At 36.2% G+C, this 19,920-nt stretch overlaps 1 protein-coding gene across 5 annotated transcripts in view; it reads left to right on the top strand.

Annotated features, from left to right (window-relative positions):
* The window catches only part of GRM8 (glutamate metabotropic receptor 8), a 335,277-nt gene that overhangs the window by 244,790 nt on the left and 70,567 nt on the right, over window positions 1-19,920 (top strand). For all 5 annotated transcript variants that reach the window (XM_017818222.1, XM_017818227.1, XM_017818225.1 and 2 more), the window contains one exon: window positions 19,489-19,625. In XM_017818222.1, the coding sequence (XP_017673711.1) occupies window positions 19,489-19,625 (137 nt within the window). The remainder of the gene's footprint in view (window positions 1-19,488; window positions 19,626-19,920) is intronic.

The following is a 19,920-nucleotide window of genomic DNA, read 5'->3' as shown; positions in this document are numbered from 1 at the left end:
TAGACACATTTTCAGGACAATATCTTTAGCTAAAAGAGAAGAATGGAGTGAATCCTATGACATTACATCTCAAGCTCAGTAAATCATTTCAATAGCTGTATTCCTGCTAGGAAATAGGCTTCCATTGCTATAAGTTAAAAGTGAATTAACTTAACTAGATTAATTCAGTTATGAGCAGATTAAGAATGGCTTAGGCATCCATTTGTTCCTTTCCATTCATCAGCAGTTGACTTAAGTCCACAGGAAGTTTGCTGTGTATAAGATAAATTCATTACCATTTTACTCATTTGTTCTTCAATTTCTTTTTTTTTTTTTTTTTTTTTTTTTTAAGACAAACAAAGACAAATCAAAGTTTAAGCTTGGAAGTTACTTCCATGTAGTAAAAATGTGAGCACAATGAACTGTCTTCCTGCATCTTGCCTTGAGATACCAGAGGGTAACTTTAGATCTTTCCTTCTTTAAATAAGTTAGACAAACCAAATCCCTCCTTTCAGTGGGCTTATCTTTTGTCACCTGAATATTCTCTGAAAATGGTATTTCAGACTCCAAAATATTCAGCCTGAGCTGATACGTGTAATCCCTTAATGTTACTTTTTCGTGGCATTCTGTACCTTGCAGAATGGCCAGAGAGATGACAGAAATGTGGGAAGCTGGTGATTAACTAACTTCCTTGAGTAGAAGTCTAGGGGTGTTAAAAACTTCGCAGTTTTCATGGTAAAATTTAAGGGTCACCTGTTTTAATATAAGACATAAAAGAAAGCAAACTACCCTGCCATGTTCAGCAAGAACAAAGGAAAGTATATGACAGTATCTCTCCTGCTACGTTCTCCTGCCTGATTTATAGGTACTTTCTAGGGCAAAATTTATTTTCGATAATGTATTAGAGCACCACAGTTAAATGTCTTGTACTTCTGAAATTTGAATATTTACCATGTGAACAGAAAAGTAAGTAGGGGATAAGCATGAGTAAGAAAACCCCAAAATAATGGATATTTCTTTTGGGGTACTAACAGGAGGACAGCTTAAAATGAATTTATTAGCTAAGGTTTTGTATGTTAATGATTTGTCAGGTTAGTGTCTGACCTGTACTTCGAATTATGTGAACAACAGTCTTGTACAGCAGATTACACTTTGTTCTAAATGTAAAATTTATTTATGGCCAGGATATTTGACTGTGTCTAAAATATAGTCATGATTAATAAAAAGAAAATTAGCTTGTGTTGACTTCAAGATTATTGAAAGCCCTTTATGTTACTAAAATTATTCGTATGATGAATATGAATGGTGGATACAGGTGAGAAACTTGGGATTTAAAAAAATTCTTTAATTTAAAATGTCGAGTTTTAGGTTTTATAAATAAAATAAAATTATGACACTTCTCATCCTGAGCTGCCTGATATTGAGCAAGAGTCTTTCATGAACTTTCATGAACTGCATCTTCTATCTGTCCAATATATAGGAGAATAATTTTGATATATTAGCTAAACTTTAAACAGTTTTAGCTAATATTACGTACATGAGAGAATGATTAAATAACGCTCCTCAATTTTCCATTTTAAATTTTAACTTAGTTCCTAAAAGTACTTGTTAAAAATTATAAATTCTGCATATTTTTGTGTGGTAGCAAAACAGCAACTTTCCTATTCTGTAATGAAAGAAAAAAAAATTGAAAAAAATTTCAGGACTTAACTACACTGTACTAAGAATTTTGATGCTGTAGATGTTAGGCTAAAATATAAGATGAAAGAGAAAATAAAATACTGAAAGTCTTTAAAAGACTCAGAGAATAAGCTTATTGGCAATATTCTTTACTGCAGCCTTCTTTCTTCCCTTCCATTCAAAGATGTTTGGCTTTAGTCTCATGATTTGTCATTTACAACATAAATTTTTGCACAGAAGGCATTAAGAGTGGAAAAAATGTTGTACAATTCTGTTCTTATTTCTACAACTTTCCATTTAAGAATGGAGACAATTTGTTTGTCTGAGATAAAAGTAAATGTGAATCCAAAATGACTACAAAAATTCAGACATACCCAGTACAATTTGAAGTATTTGTCTCTAAGCATTTTTTCTAGCAGTTAATATTACCCTAAGTGTATTGTGAATTTTTCTACCCTTCTGCTTGTCCTTCCTTTTATAGCTACTTCAAACTTCACTGTAAAACAGGCAATGTTCCTTTACTTCTTTTTTGGTCTGTGGAAATATTTTTAATTTGCCTTCCCTTAAAAGCACAATAAAATGCTCATCAAAAATCATGACTTTCATTTTTAAATAGCAGACATGACTGTTCCTAGAAAAGAAATGCTGTTAATAAAATGAAGAATCCTTTTATCTGCATAAATTTCTTCTTCTGATAAAAAATTTGATACAGAGAGCTAGACGCAAAAAAATAGCTGTATCTGACTTTTCTGTTTCAGTGAACTTGGCACTGTCCGCAGATTGGAGCTGACTAAAACAATCAGGTTTTGCTATTGTGCCATAGAGTCTACACTGCCAAGTGAGAAACAGCTCCTTATTAGAAACTGATTTATCCCAATTTCTGTATTCAGACAAACTTCTGATGGAAGATAATGGCTTTATCAGTTTCATTTATGCATTATAACAATTTTTGGGAAAATACAACTATTCCAAAATCTACTGCATATGTTATATCATAGTAAATTTTTTGATGGTTTATCTAGTCCTTGTGTTACTGTTTACAATGCATTTGGTTCAGCCGGCTATGGTCTAAAGACATCGTCTGTCAAAATATGTACAGGTCAATGAACAGGGATGTTAGACAGCATGGCATAGACTGCATATAAAAATGGGTCATTTCCATGTATATATCTACATGGGTTCACTTTCCTCTTCTTTGCATCGAACCTAATGTGCATTCTAGTCTCAGTATAAAGCTCTTTGTCTTTTAAAGCTCCAGACAAGCATGTTTGTTCTTTTCCCTGCTATTGACATTACTCGAAAAAAAAAAAATCATTAGCTTATTTAGCAAGCCCTGGAAAGCACAGTCTAAAGAGTGTCACTGCGTCCCTTATAATAATAAAGTACACAGCATGTCTTTGAAACTGTGCTCAATAACCAAGAGGATGTCTTTGTACCGCTACGCCAGCAGCATCCCTTTGTAAAGAGGAAATATGCAGAAAATTTTAACAAACTATCATTTTGAATTTTGAAGCCTATCTAACTAGGATTTACTTTATTGGCCTTTCTGTGAGTATTACACAGATTTTTATGTGCCTATTTCTGCAATTTAGTATTAAATATGTAACACTAAAAGGTAATATCTGGGAAAGGGGCTTTTTTCATTTGTGTTTGAAAAATTATATTGAAAATTATAAAGGTTTTTTTATTTGCTTATTTTGATTATGTATTTTCTGCGTTTGATAATTCACTGCATATAAACCAAACACTAAAACACCATGAAGACCAGACCCTTGGATTTCTCAATTAAGAATAAAATTATGAATTTATCATAGAATCATAGAATGATCTGTGCTGGAAAGGACCTTAAAGATCAACTGGTTTCAACCCCCCTGCCATGGGTAGGGACATCTTCCACTACAAGAGTTTGCTCAGAGCCCCATCCAAGCTGGCCTTGAACACTTTCAGGGATAGGGCAACCACAGCTTCTCTGGACAAGCTGTTTCAGTGTCTCACCAGCATCACAGGGAAGAGTTTCTTCCTGATGTCTAAACCTATCTGCTTTCAGTTTAAAGCCATTCCCCCTTGTTCTGTCACTACACACCCTCATAAAAAGGCTCTTTTCCAGCTCTCTTGAAGGCTCCTTTAGGTACTTGAAGGCTCCAACTAGGCCTCCCTGGAGCCTTCTCTTCTCCAGGCTGAACAACTGCCTCAGACTGTCTTCATAGGAGAGGTGCTCCATCCCTCTGATCATCCCCATTGCGCTCCTCTGGACTCACTCCAGCAGGTCCATGTCCTTTTCATATTGTATTAAGGTGAAAAAGGATTTGTTTGAGTCACTTCTCTTATACTGCAGAACACGAGGAGAGTTAAAATTCCTTCATTTCTTTTTACTTCTTGCAGAGATATGATACATGTGACATACTTAATATGAAGTGGGTTAATGTATTAGGTTATAACAAACAGCTTTCACAGTTCAATTATGCATTCCTTGGGTGCAATTAGGAGGCCAGATAAATGGAGTTTCATGCCTCTGAAAACCAATGTGCACTAACGTCTGATAAAATTTTACGCAAATTGCCTAATTTGCAAAAATTAGTAAAAATTGGTACAAAAAAGTGTTAAAATTGATAATAAGTAAATTGCTGAAGGTTTAGATGATGTATGTAGTTCAAAAAAGCTTACAGTTTATTCTGCTTATTCCAAGGTTAGCTCAAACTTTTGCACAGTGCCAGAAATCTCAAGCATGTAAGGACATGGTTTGTTTGCTTTTTTTCTGAGGTTTTTAACAATTCTACTCTATTGTGAATAAAACCTTACAACGAAGTATCTTACTGTTGTAGAATGGAAAAGTTAGCACTCTTTGTGGTTTTTTTTGTTTGGTTGGGTGTATTTCTTTTGTTTTGTTTTTGGTTTTGTGTTTGTTTTTTTTTAATGCAGTACATCCAGTTTTAACTCAATTTCTTTTTCTTTAAATATGCATAGTTTTATATTAATTGAAGTTATCTTAATAAAACCCTTTTTTTTTTTTAATTCAAAAGCTTCTTAGAATTTTACTGAAAAAAAATTGAAAATTTTCAGTGAAAAGCCACACTTCATTGAAAAAGATTTTTCATTGATGGTTATTTAAATAAAAATAAATCTATGTTTAAATCTATTTCTAAATTCTGATATGAAGAGTCATTTGATAGGTATTTATTTATCTTTAAAAATATTTACTACAGGATTTTTTTTAAAGAAATACAAGAAATATTAGAAAATTTGAATTTAGTAATGACATGTCCTAAGTTCAAATTTGGTTACATTATTTCTATTGTGCTATTAGACTCAAAGAGCTTTAAAGTTAAAATACATTGCTAAAGATTGTTTTCTCACCGTGATATAAAGCAATTCTAAAAAAGATCATTTAATTTTGTACCTTAACATGTACATTACATGACAATTTACAGACAAAGAGTGAAATTTGTTCAGCAGAAGCAAATTGCAAAAATTCCTTACTTATGTTTTTGACCCAGAAGAAATACTCTATATGAGCACTGGGGGAATATTTAAATAAGCAGAATGTGATTAATTTTATAGGACTTGGGAGTCTAATAGCTGCAGCATATCACAGGTGAGATGTGTTGCTGCAGATGTTAAACACTGTGTTTTCATATATTACCATGCATCACTGACTAGATTTAGGTCTCTGTATTAGGAAATGATCATTACAGACCTAGATGGATACTGTGATGCTCTCTTTGTGGTGTTTTGAATCATTGCCCCGCTCTTCTAAATGTTCTTCATTACTTCGCATTCTCAATCCTAGAGCAGATGGTGTACAGGTGGATTTTAGCTTCCATGAATAGCTTGACTGAAGCAAAATAGGCTCTTCTTTTATAGAGCTTATTGAAGCTGTAGGGAGCCTGTATAAAAAGTCTGAAGCCTTTTTAATATGTTGGATTATATCTGTAAAGAAAATCTCAATGACTTGGCATTTGTAAGTTACTTTTTGCAAAATAGGAGAGGTGTTTGGTTTTTGGTTTATTTGTTTGTTTGTTTTTTTGGTTGGTAGGTTGGTTTGGGTTATTTATTTTTAACTTTGCTTTAGTATTTTAACATCTGGACACAGGTTATAAATATGATACTGTGAATCAACTGCTTTCTGGACAGATTTTTGGGTCATGAATGATCTATCACAAATTATTATCTTTGCTTTGCTCAGTAAAACACCATTTTTTTCATTTAAATGAATCCATCAGATTGTCAGCTGGTGGAAATTGGTTTAGATGGATGGATTTCTGGAGAATGTTTCTCAAGAAAGCAACTCATGATTTTGGTGATTACCTGTATTTATTCAAGAACCCTTTATGAAGCTGAACTCTCCTCCATTACTTGATTTTGTTCTGATAGAGAGCCATCCTAAAGAAAAAAGTGACAAGAAATTAAAGCAGAGCAAGAAAGGAATATAATGACCAGAACAGGATTTTATATTCAAACAAAAATGCCACAGTGAGAAAGAAAGTGGAAAAGAACAATAGAAGGCAAAATGTGAAATGTTATCTGACAGGTATGAGAGACAATCTTGCATAATCATCAGGTGAGACCACTCTGTCTGAACCTTGGTTCCTGAATGCATATATTCTGACTGCAAGAGAGGTGAAAATTCTCAGTTTGGCACCTGGACACCTGGAGAATTCACAGTGATTGCAAGAAAAACCTCTAAATCCTGCAGAACTGCGTATGATGCTTTCAGATGTCAGAATGCAGATGAGAATACAGTGCTGGGACATGGGGCTGGCTGAACCTGACCCAACATGGTACTAATGAAGCTGTGCTGGTTGTGGACATTGTGCTGCTCAGGTACAATGCGCTAAAATATGTGGATGTTTTGGCTCCTCTGAAGAAGCTCAGGGATACCTTCCTGCAGTCTTTCCTGCCTAGATGTGTTGGAACAATCAGCTACAAATATGACCTAAGACTTATTGGACTGTAGAAACAGCAAAAAGACCTGATGACTTTCTAGAAAAAAGGATTTTATGTGTATTACTTTTTTTATTTAACTTACTAAGATTGCAACTACATACTTCATATGTCAACTTGTCCTTAAAAGAAAGGACTTCAGATAACTGCAGAGATAGAATAGTTCAAGAATCTGAAAAGGCTTTGTAATATTTTCATGAATAAAATTCGTGGTTTTGTTTTTCTTATTTTATTGGAATTTTGATGGGTGGTAAAGCCATTGTTCCAAGGGTTTGTGATATGGGAATGGAAAGCAGCAATATTTCCGTGGACTGAATTGATGGAGTTTTTACTGTAAGAGAAAGCAGCTGAAATCTGGCAGGCTGTGGTAATAACACAGTATTGTTTCTCTGGGATAGAATCCTTCCTTGAAGCAGCTTTTGTAACTCTTTGGCAGTTTCTGTAAGATCAGCATCCAGAGTCTTGTTTTTGTAAGGATTTGGGAGGGACCTAGTTGGTAAATCATCTTTTTATGAAACCATTCAATGAGATTAAAAATTTCAAATACTGGTCATGTATAGTGTTAGCTGCAGTTCACACAATGAGATCATCAAATCCTAAATCTTTATCATTTTGGACTTAACATTATCTATAGATACATAGATGTAACTGTGACTAAAGCTTGTGCAAGTTGTAATAATTAGCACAGGCTGTGTCCCATTGTGCTTGCTCAGGTCATAGTAAGCAGAAATGCCCATTATCATCCTTTGCTTTTATAATCTTTTAAATAACACTAAAATTTGGACCAAAAAATTACTTTTTTTTTTTTTAAGTGATTTGTTCTGCTCTAAAGGTTGCAGGGGCAAATATTGATTTTTACTCTTACAGGGTACAGAAATCCAACTTTCTTACAGGGACATTGCTAAAGGAAATGAGAATCTATATAAGACCTTTTCCATTTTATGTCTACCAGGTATCTTGCACATACCTACTGCAATAACAAATGAGAGCATTTCCTCCAACTGCCTGCAAGAATGATTAGTTTATTTTAAGCAGGTAGAGCTAAAATTGGGAAATTAGGGGCTTTATGTGGTTTTTGAAATACTTAATAGTAGTAGTTAAATCTTCATATTGCATCATAGTTATCAGCGAAAACACTAGATTTACTGACATTTAAAAAATTGAACTTGTGCATGATGATAAGTAAGCACACAATACTGTTTTCTGTGGCTATTATTAGAGACTTCACAAGGCTTCAGACAGCTGGGAAGACTCTGTTTACATTAAATACCTGAGGTAAACTATGGCTATATGAGTTCCAATAACTGCACTGAATCTAGGTACCAAACTTCAAAGTATAAATTATTTTTAAATGCCATGATCTTAGATTATGGACACCTGGGCATAACCAGATGGATTTGGCAAACCAAATAACATTTTCAAGTCAGTCCTAAAAGCTTATTTTTGGATATTCTGAATAGTAGCACCAGGAGCAAGATGATCTTTTTTGTTTGTTTGTTTGTTTGTGTGTTTGTTTTCTTTTTTTTCCTTCTGTTGGCGTGTGAGTCTCTTTTTCAACCTAGTATGCTGGGTTCAACCCTCTTGTCAGGCACACCTTTTGCCAGCTCAAAGTATGTGACTTCATCTCTTGACAATTCAACAGGTCCCTGCACTCCATGAGTTTTCCATAGGACCATTGACATTTAAATCAGACAAAACAACCCATTTGTGACAAGCAGGACAGTATCATTACTATTAAAACTGTTGAGTACAATTTGAGAGAAGAACGGTGTCTATTTTGTTTTCAAATAATATCTCTTTTAGGACATTAAACCAAACCAGCATATTAAATCTTAAAAGCCTTGATAACTGTGGCAAGAGAAAGAAAAGGTGAATGTATGTTTTTATGTGACTCTGACTGTACAGTGATAAACTAGAAAGATTTATTTTAGAAATTTTGAGCCAAACACATCTATAAAATATCTCTCTTGCATTTTTGATTTTTTTTAAAACTTGTGTGTTTTTTCCTCAATGCAAATTAGCTGCAAACCCAATTTAAGTAACTAGTATATGCCTTTCAATCATTATATACTTTAGTTATATAGGGAAGATAATGCCAAGATTTGAGGGATGTCTAATGTTATAATGTCTTGAATAAGGCCCCCGAAGAAGCCTTAAAATTCTAAGATTAAATATATTCTTGGAGCATTTCTTTTGCACCATCTGCTTTTTTGACTAGAAGTTTGACTGCATACGAAAGCTTCTCTCCATGGCCCTGAGAATTCAGAACTGTTTAAAGGAAGCTAAAGAGATTCTTTCACGTTACATGAACCTGGTATCTGGGCTCCAAAATGAAGTTTTTTGAGATTAGCCTTAAAATTTCAGTAATACTAAAAATGATAGTGGTTAGTATTTCTACTTTTTGGAATGTGAATTTCTCATAGCAGTAGACAAGATTTAAACATACAACCTGACTCTTTACTGCATTAACAATATGGCCTGTGTTCACTAACATTAATACAGAACTGTACCTGTAAAAATGTGTTAATGAAATGCACTCATCACCAGTCTCCTCGGATGGAGAGATTAGCTGTTCAGAAAATATGTTGTACTTCTCAAAAAGATTTGTTTTTCTTCAATAAAAGTAAATTACTGCTCCAGTAATTACTGACAGCTTCTAACATGATCCATGTAAACAGGTGGATAAACTTGTATCCTAGGCAAGAGTCAGGGGAAAAAAATTCAGTTATACTCCTTCACAACAACCATAAAGATATAAAACTAGTATAAACATTGGCATATAAGTTTCTGAAAAGTTTATACTGAAAGATTCCATGGAATGACCTCCTGAAAGTATGATCTCTAAAGTAGGGTCTTTAAAAGTGGGAAGAATGGGAGTATATAGGCTACAGATGTCTTAAATTACTTCCAAATTTAAGTAAGTTACTCAGTAAGACTGTGACCTGTAAACTGCTTGTAAAACACTGTAGACTAAAATTACTTCTTAAATGTTTTATAGTATTAATATAGTTTTATGTGTTTGGAGACTAATAGCTCTACAATTATCTTAAAATAAGCATAGCAACAGAGTAAATTTTCACTGGACACCAGTTGCTTGCTAATGGCTGTCGTAATTACAAAGAAACAAGCTAGTAAAAACCTATAAATTACTTATCCTTTGACTCCAATATATTAATTATTGCTATGCAGGACTGAAGGACTTTTTTTCCTTGCTTTAGCACATCAGACTTCTTGGTAACCACTTTGTAGTCTTGCCCCTCTTTCTGGCACAAGGTAGTACTCTAATGAATAACGTAGTATTTATTGTGAATTCTATTAGATGGTTTTGCATTCTAGAAACATTAGAGAATAAAACATGACAAGGTCATGAGCCTGAAATAACCTTACCTTGGATACTTTGGAAAAGCTGAGATTCAGACAGTGATGTTTCTGCTCGATGCCTCTCTCCAAATTTTTTATGGTAATTGAAGCATGACCTGAAACTCTGTATGTATGTGTGCATGGCTGTGTGAGTTAGTTCATTTTCAACGTAGACTGTACAAAAGAAATCTAGCTTCAAAATGGGTTATGGATATTTAACAGTTCCACTTTGGAGCTTAGTCCTCTCTAAATATCAGAGTGTAAGCCTCAGGTGAAGTACTGGAAGGAAGGTTGGTTTTGATCCCTTCCAACTGATTAGGAAATGCCCTGATATACTTTTAACCTGCTTAATTCTTTTAACTATCAAACAGCTTATTGCACTCAGGGAAAAACAACAAATAGCTTAATGTCAAATAGGACCTTGTTCAGTAAGATGAACTAGCCTCATGGGTAACTGAGAATACATCAGTCATAATAAACTGCATACGAAGGAAAATACTATGTGGAGCTTAGTATCTTCTTACAGAGAAAAAATGGCATTTATGTTTCAGGTGTCTGTTAACTAAATGTTAATGGACTAATGTCTGTTACATAATGACAATCCCAATGAGACAGCGTTAGGGACGCAGATGTGTCTTGTTGAGAAATCTTAAATTATGTATGTGCTTTCAGAACACTCTCATAGCTAATTGCTTTTGGCTGTGGGTTTGTACGTTGAGTGTTGGGGTTTTGGTGGGTTTTTTTTTGTAAACTAACTACACTTTGTATAAGCCTTAGATAGGATATTGTTTAATTCCTTCATTCTCTCTGCAATCCATTATTTAAATTATGATTACGGAACAATGGTTTTGTTTGTTTGTTTTCTGTTCATTTTTATTCTAGCAATATATCATTTCTGGAAAAATAATGAAAGCTCAGACAAGAAATACCACAGTCATTACATATCAGTATTAGCATGATGGATCGCGTTTTGCTATCTGAGAACTGTGACCATGGTCTAGGATTTCCAAGAGAAGAGCCTGGAGACAGAGGAGTAGAATCACAAATAAAAGCTCCGCTGGAGTTGGCACAGCAATCCTCATACTGGGGATGACACCTATTAGCAGGACCATTTACCCCCTTTCCCATTTTGATTCCATTTTAACAATTGCTCTGAAGATGGTTGTTACCTTACTCACTAGGATGCTGCCTTGCTCCCCAGGCCGTTATCATCTGAGCCGAAGCACTTTTAATGGCCTTCCATTGGCCTCAGGAATCTATTAGTACAGAAGAGTTGCTTGAGAAGCTGAACAAACTCTCAAAAACTTCTGTCCAACAGCACCTGGAAATATAGATGGCTCTTCAGATACACCCTTTTTCTGCAGACATCCCTTGCAGTTTAACTAGTTCCTGCACATCAGAGTCTGTACTGATTCCTGTAGTACTGTGTGGATATCTGATTGTCTTCCTTGTATGAGCCCGACCACCTCTTGGGCAGAGCTTTCACTGAGTTTCACATCTTTCTCTCACATGGTTCAGTACCAGTATTGTTCTGCAGTAGAAAGGAAAGAAATCTTTCATTCTGAGACTGTACAGACACTTGTGAGTTACTAATATTCACTAAGGTTGTTTCTTTATCTGAAGCACTTTTGATTTCTGAAGTTCACAGAGGTGTGTATGTGTTTGCTTGGCATGTTTTCATCCTGGATTGAAGTAAATGCTCAAACTGGGGTCCGAAGCGGAACAGCTGTAAACCCATCTCTACCTTGAAATTAGAAAAAGCTGATGAGAAAAGTCTGGTATCATCTGCTATCATCTGAAAGACACTCTACCAATTGTCAGCTTGATAGGCTCTTACCTGAAATGTGACAACAAAATGTTACAGAAGTCAGCTGTGCTGAAATAAGCACATCTTTCTGGGACTAACAAAATGAAATTCCCATCCACCCCCCCCAAAAAAAAAAAGAGGATGGGGGAAGCACCACAACACCCTTCCCACCTTACCAAATTGTGCCCTGAAGCAGGAAAAATAGAAAAAATAGAGTAACTATGGTCCTCAGTATCTCATGAGGCATTGGAGACTGGCTACTGCTGATGACAGATGAACAGGCAGGGTTCACCCAACCTCTTCACGCCATATAGTTCTCAAATATGTCTTGATGTGCCCATATATACCCTCAGATAAACTGATGGCCATGTTTATGGTCAGAACGGAATTGTTCTCTGCTTCTTAAACATATTAATTATAGTTTTAGATAACTAAAAGCTGCAGAAGATCTTGGATGCCCCCAATCTCTTCTGATCTCTTCGAATGGCACTATATAGCTACAGCTTCTTGGAAGAGGTTTTTTGCCTGAAGGATCATGAGAATGGGAATAAATGATATGAAGACTCTTTTAATCTATGCGTGTATTGTGTCATTGTGTTTCTGGGGTCTTCAGGTGACCATGATTCAATAGAGAAATCTGTGTCTACTTAAAGTGTATTCAATCTGGCAATACTAAAACAAATTACTTGCAGTTATTTTTATGGAAAAGATTCTTTGCACTTTCACTCCCACTTACTTCCCAGCATATGTGTAAGCTTTTTTTTTTTTTTATCATAGAAATCATAACCAAGAACATTTGATACTATCCAGTCTATAATACCACGCAAACAAAATTTTATGCATCTATTCACACACTTTTATAGTTGTTACCCCCAAAACATAACTACCTTCTTATAGTCTTATACTCTTATACAGCTTGTACTTCCAGTATAAGCTGTTAGATGGTACTAGATAATGTCATATCACCTTGCTACTATTTTAAGACGTTTCTAGAGTAGTATTTATCTTTTGGTTGAATTTTATACCATGTGTTGATTTTTAGGGCATTGAGTTATCTGTCCCCATTGTATACAATGTCCATTCCCTGAGCCTGTTAGCTTTTTTTGACTTGCTGTATTCTTCAGCTGCAGAACTGGATCAGTCTTCTCTGGAATGCAATGTATGCCATAGATTTTAGGATGAAACCTGTCTCTACAGATTTTCTGAGTACAGAATAAAAAGAGTCTGGATTCTTTCAAATATGATAGCGGCATTGAGCTTTTATGGCTACGTGTAGGGAACAGCAAAGGTTTTTTTGCACTCTCTGTCTCCTCTCTACTCCTCAAAACCCTCTCCCTACTACTATGTCACACGTGGACAGAACTGTCCATTTTCCAGAGGTGAAAGGAACAAAGATAAGATGGCAAGGGAGGGGCAAAGGGGCTCATTTTCTGTCCCTTAAGACTTTCTTCCCCATCAGAACCTCCTTTGTCACATTCTTTTCCTGGGACTGATGGTGGTTTCTGACAAGGCTTTGGTTCTAATGTAGCTGTGGCGCCTATGTGTGAAGTAGCTCATCTACATCTTCTACCCTTCCTGTTTTTAGCAGTGGAGTAGGGAAAGTCATTCACAATGCCCCACCTCTAGGAGGAGAGGTGAAGGTAGAAGCATAGCCCTGCTGAGCAGAGAAGAACGGGGATGAGCCCACACTGAGAGATATAAAACTATGTTCCCAATACTAAGTCACCATAGCAGGACTGGTGTCTACCAATTTTAAAGGAGTTGTATTGCAGGTATACGTATTGTCTGATAGTAGACTCAAGGTGCTGTAGGGAGAGGAGCTAGAGTTCTGTTCTTTTATATTCTGGGGCAAGTATTATTTGCTAGAGGATAAGAAGAAAATGAATCACCACTGTAGTACATTTACTGAGAAGGGCCAATAGAAGATGCTGGGAGAGAGAATGTAGGGAATGAGGAAAATGTAAATGAATTTTTCTCCTATATATTCTTGCTGAAGGACTGTATGAATCAGAGTTTGCATCTAGATCACTGCTTTTAATATCCAGTGAGTCTCATATCTGAATTTTATTCATTTTATGGTAAGTTTTATGAGACATTGTGTCTCTGTGCTTGCTGTGGCAAGAAGTTCTAACACATTCTGTAAGGAAAAAAGCACTACTTGTTATTTATTATTTTAAATACCACTTGCTTGTGGTACCTGCCCTAACTGATGTTCCCATACAAAGGTGGAACAAACTGTTCCTTTCACAGAAATACACAATTTTAATTATTCACTGTGCTGAAGATCAAGACTTCAAATAAATTATACCCTTCACCACAGAATCACAGCTAAAGTTCTTGTCCAGCACCTTCAATAATATAAAGTTTTACTGCCTGACCTGGAATTGATTTATATCAGGTTTCTTTAATACCAAATTTTTTACTTTCTTTATAAGCCTTTGTGGTGGTTTGAACCTTGTTTTTCCCCCAGAGGCTAAGAAAAGTGGTAGACCCCAAGGGGTGGAAACCCCTGGAAGTTTTGAAGTTTTGCCCAATGGGCACTCCTGCAAAAATGTAAACATATCACAAGCACCAGAATAGATGAGTTATAGTTTGGTTGTTGTTGAAGAGAGGTGGCCGTGTTGTAGAGCCACGAGGAAGGTGCTCGGAGCCCCTCAGCGGGGTTTTGGCCCCCAGCCCCCAGCAGGGGCCTGCGGGGACCTGGAACAACATAAAGCTGGGCTAGATGCCTGTAGTTATGCCGGGAGATGTTTTCTCCATGGGCACAGAGCAGCAGCCAGCACTGACCAGAGAAACGGTGGCACAGGGGCAGAAGAGATAAGACGAAGCAACAAAGACATGCAGCACCGCAGAGAGCACTCCTGGAAGGAGAGCCGGGAAAAAGAGAGCCAGCAGCTGAGAGACAGAGTTCTTGGGGGGTAAGAACTGATACCACACCCCCAAACTCCTTTGAGACCTCCGAGAAAGGAGGAGTAGATGGACTCCTATGTGAGAGGAGCCTTGGAGTACAGCAGCACTGGAGAGAGAGGAGCTAAGAAGCTCAAAGACGTCCCGGAGCTGGACCAGGATGGCCAGATGGAATGCAGAGGGGGTGACCTTGGCTCCCCCCCTCCCACTGCTGCCATGGTGGCAGCCTGAGAACAGGGCACAGAGGCCCTGCAAGGAGCTTGAATCTCCTGGAGATACCAGACCGTCACGAAGACCCCCCGTGTCTCGTGATATGACGTGGTGAAACGACCTTGTCTGGGGTTACGAAGCCCACGGAAGACCCCTCGGTTGGAGGCAATGGGGCTGAGGGAGCTTGGATACCTCCCTCGTGAGTGCTGGCAGAAATCCAGCTATCAGCTGCTGCGTGCATGTGAAGAAGACAGACTGCTGCCTTAGAAGATGCTGCTGCTTAAAGACTGGAAGGGATCTGTCCTTTTTTCCCTCATGGACTTTTATTTGGAGAGGAGAAGAGATCTGATCATTGTAAATACTATATGTCATGGTAGAGATATCGTGATCGTGTGTATAATGTATTATAATATTTATTTGTATAGTCATTGTAATATATTCCCTCTCCCTGCTTTGGAGTCTGGTGTGTTTTGTCTGGAAAACCCATCCCACATTAGGTTGAGATGGGGAAGGGGGCTAGAACTAGGGAATTAGATTTTTGGGGCTATCTCAAACCATGACAGCCTTGTAGGGAGTACCACCATAATTTACATTACATATGCCCCAAATCTGTATATAATTCATTTCTTGTAGCACTTAGTTTCTCTTTCATTCTGTTTCATTCGTACATGAACAGCTAGAATCTGCCCTGTGGTAAGATAAATTGCCTAAATGTGGGCATGGAATGCCATTTAAGATACTCCAGGGCATCCATCTGGCCTCCAGCTGCTGCCTTCAAAAGGCACAGATTCTCTGTCATATGCATGTTCTGCATATCTGCGTGGATGTCTCCAGTATCTTATGATATTTAAAATGTCAGTAAGGGCCTGTGTTTACAGCAACTGGATGAAATCCTGTTTTATGGTCCTAATTTTGAACTGAAACATGTAGGGTAAGCGTGAAGAACAGTCTTTTCAGAGTTTGAATAGGTGTAAGACAATCATTGTTTATTATTTTACTAACCACATTGCTCATTGTTTGAAAATGTGAGCTGTGTGGAGATTGAGAAGATAACAGCTTCATTTATCACAAACCTTACATAGCATGATTCAGTGTGTATTCTTCTTCTGTCTGACAGCCTGACAATGACAAATTAACTTTTCTTAGTTCTGATTAGTTGTTTATAGTTTTCTGTGGGTATTTTTTCAAGCACTAAATGTTATAACAGCTTGTATTTACTCTTCCCATTTATTCCATTTCAACCTTCTACTTAATTTGTCTCATTGAAATGTTTATCAGTGATAAATTTCTTGTTTAATTTTACAAATATATTCTTCTTCTCTGGGAACTCTTGGTACTGAAAGTTCAAATTCGTTATTCTCCCTCTTTCTACTTCCTGAGAACAATTATTTCATGTACAGCTCCATAGTACTTTTTCCTTTTAACAACTAATTAAAATGAAATTATCATTAAAAAAAAAATCTGAACCCCTAATTCTAGTATTTGAAAATAATTGTATGAAATAATGAAATAATATAAATCTGAGGAGTCTTTTAGTAAAGCCAAATTCTAGCAGATGGTGTGTTCTGAAGTTTTTGATGCACAATATTAACTGTATTATAGTGTACAATAAACTACTTGACTTCCATTCACCTAAACATACCCTTGAATCCATGCTTATTTCATTAGATTCGTAACAGATAAAGTAGCCTATGTGGGACAGCTCAAAGGATGAAGAATCAGCTAAAGTAATTTTAATTTCAGTTATAAAAAAGAAATTAATATCCATCCAAATCTGATGAAATAAAAGATTTTTATCAAACTTCATACTTAAATCGGCTCCACTAGAGTTGGAATATTCTGTAAATGGCAGTTGTGAGACTTATCAGCAGAAGCACTTTTCTGCACTTTTCTCCGCTTTTTTGTCAAAGCACTGAAGTAGCAGTTCTCCACAATAAATAAATTTTTTAGAGATTTTCATAGAAGAAGAAAAATCCCAGGGTGTTTATTTAATTTAATATAATATTTTTTTTAAATAAGGCTCACCACTGTTCTTAATTTAAGAACCTTTATAGATTAATCACTTTTATATGCAGTTGGCAACTACTGCACATGAACTTGTGATTTTCAAGTCAATCCACTTCTTTTCCACTTCCTGAAATGTAAAGAGAACAACTTCACCAGAAGGCATCTGGGCAAGTGCATGCTGTAACCTCACAGGGAACTAATATTGCAGTTTGCAGTAGGAGCGAAGATGTTTTAGAATCATGTGAAATATATCTTGACAAAGTAGGCACGTGCAGGATAAGGTGGCTGCCGAGCAGCATCTTAAGAATGAACATCAAGGTACATGTTCAAAGATTTCTTCAGAAGAATGTGAATTTTCAAGTCCAATGCACAAAGGACCTGTCATAAAACAGTTCATCAGAAAGGGTACCCCTTGATATCTGTGTAAGGCATTGAAAATTCAAAAGGGTCCATTACATCCTTGATTCTGAATAAAAAACCTCATGCATTTTACATTTTTTTTTCTTTGCTAAATAACATTTCTCGTTAGTTTAACCTGCATTTTGAAAGGCCCATAAACAGCTGAGGTCACAGATACATCGCTTCAGAAATGTTTTGCTAATTTAACAGCCAGAGATGCAGAGCTGTTTAATGCTGCTGGCTGTAAACTGGGAACGAGGAGGGTGAATTTGTTTCAGTACCAGGTTATATCTACAGTAAGTAAATATGTCCTTTACTTAGCAAGGAGAGACTTCAGAAACAGATATCAAAATAAGTTATTAACTATGTTTTTGTATTAAAAAACCACAACCCAACCCAAACTAAACCCCAAAAAAGATGATGTTTCTGAAAACAGATCACACTGTTATTGCTGAGCATAATAATGTTTTAAGTTCCCATTGGTCTTAACTGATACAAAGGACATTTCCTATCCATTTGTAAAATTAACAGTTCTTTCCATGAGCTCTTTAAAGGCTGCTGAGTGGAAAAATTAATTCCATCATTACTCAAGAGTAATATTTTGAAGGTTACCTCCATAACTGCCATAATTTCATTGCTTGGAAGATTGTAGACCGGCATTTTTCTTGCCCTTCATTCTGTCAAAGAATTGGGAACATAGCATGAAGAACTTTCCAAAATCTTCTGTTGAGTCTCTTCTCTCTTCATAGGGTCTTAAGTCTTTATCACACATAATTTTTTGATACTCTTCTTCCATGAATGCTCATGTCGAATTTTTGCAGCCAGACTTTTGCTGGCAGAACTGTGAAATTGGCACCACATTTAATGCACCACTTGTCACTCTCAAAACACTTTTTATTTCACTGGATATTGGTTTTATATGAAAGCTGCTATACAAAACAAGAGAACAGAGAGAGAGAGACAGACAGACATACAAGAAGTACTTATGCTGAAATTCTGGTGTGTGTAGAATGCTGTTCCCACTTCTACTAGCTAGCTTCTACTTGATATGTACCTAGAATTCTGAGCTTTTCCTTTTTTGCATTCTCTGGAAATCACTCACAGTAGACTCAGTGCCTCTAGATGCTACATTAGCATGTGTTATACTGTAGCAATTTACTATTAACTGGATAATCCTTTCATGGTTGTTTCCGTGGGGAAATATGAAAACATTGTGGAGTGCATTTTTTGGTGATTTGGGTTTTTCCCTCGGTAAAGATTTAATCTCCAGTCACTGAAATAGAACTTTAACATACTTGAGTTTTTCTTTATTGGACCTAAACTATAAATATGATTCACCTATATTTATGAATTTGAGGAATGGGTGAAAATGACATTGTGTAGTTTTAGAAAATATCTATAGGAGTGCAGATCCTTGATATCACCTTGAGGGAATTCATCAAAATATGTTCTAATTTAGCTGGCCTGGTTGCCAAGGTAGATATGTTTTTTCAGTCTTTGAATGTTTCATTGATCGAACTAAGAACAGAGAGCTTTTTTATAACTTTTGACAGCTTCAGTAATGTCCCTTTCTGTCAGACAGTGTCATGTATAGAGGAGAGAGAAACAAGCATAGTTGCTGTCCTTAATTCATTTTGATAAAACACTTTTGCACAGGTGGTCAGTGCTAGAAACTTACCACATTACTGTGACCCAGTTTAAACACTTGCATCTCAAGGTCTTTTATGAGTGTTGGCTCCTAAACTGATGATGTTAATTTTATTTTCGTACTTAACACGGAAATTTTTAGTGTAGTTTGTTACAAGATTGCTATTTTGTGCCTACTACATGTATACACATGCTAAAGTGCAAATATGCCTTTCTGCATGTCAAAAGGAATTTCTGCACTTCTGTTTTATCTCAGAATTTCCTAATGTTCTGTAATACACACACACACACAAAAATCCAGTCTTTCAACCGGAAAAAAATATTGCAAAAGATCATATTTTAAAATTATTTTCATGGAATCATAGATAGGGTAGATTTTTGATGCTGATAATAATAAACATTTTCTCTTTATGATTTTTTTTAATTTATTATCATACTAGATTTGCACTATGAAGAACCTGGTCAATCTCTAATTATTATTTTTCCTGTAACATATTTTTTTTTAATTGCTCTAAAGGTATTTGTCCTAATTGTTTTTTAATTTTTTTCAGGGAGTGCTGGAACACCTGTAGTCTTCAATGAAAATGGAGATGCTCCTGGGCGCTATGATATTTTTCAGTATCAAATCACCAACAAGAGTACAGAATACAAAGTAATTGGTCAGTGGAGTAACCAACTTCATCTAAATGTAAGTACACCATTTCCCACAGTATTCTTCTGGAGAAACTGGCTGCTCAAGGCTTGGATGGGTGCACTGTTCACTGGGTAAAAAACTGGCTGGATGGCCAGGCCCAGGGAGTGCTGGTGAATGGAGTTACATCCTGGGGCTGGTCACCCCAGTACTCAGTACTGGGGCCAATTCTGTTTAATGTCTTTATCAATGAGCTGGATGAGGGGCTTGAGGGCACCCTCAGTCAGTTTGCAGATGAGGCCCAAGTTGAGCAGGAGTGTTGATCTGCTGGACGGTAGGAAGGCTCTACAGA

The sequence above is a fragment of the Lepidothrix coronata genome, unplaced genomic scaffold, assembly GCF_001604755.1.
Source record: "Lepidothrix coronata isolate B3197 unplaced genomic scaffold, Lepidothrix_coronata-1.0 Scaffold66, whole genome shotgun sequence".
NCBI lineage: Eukaryota > Metazoa > Chordata > Aves > Passeriformes > Pipridae > Lepidothrix > Lepidothrix coronata.
The sequence above is the reverse complement of the archived record's forward strand: the minus strand, read 5'-3'. Positions and strand labels throughout refer to the sequence as shown.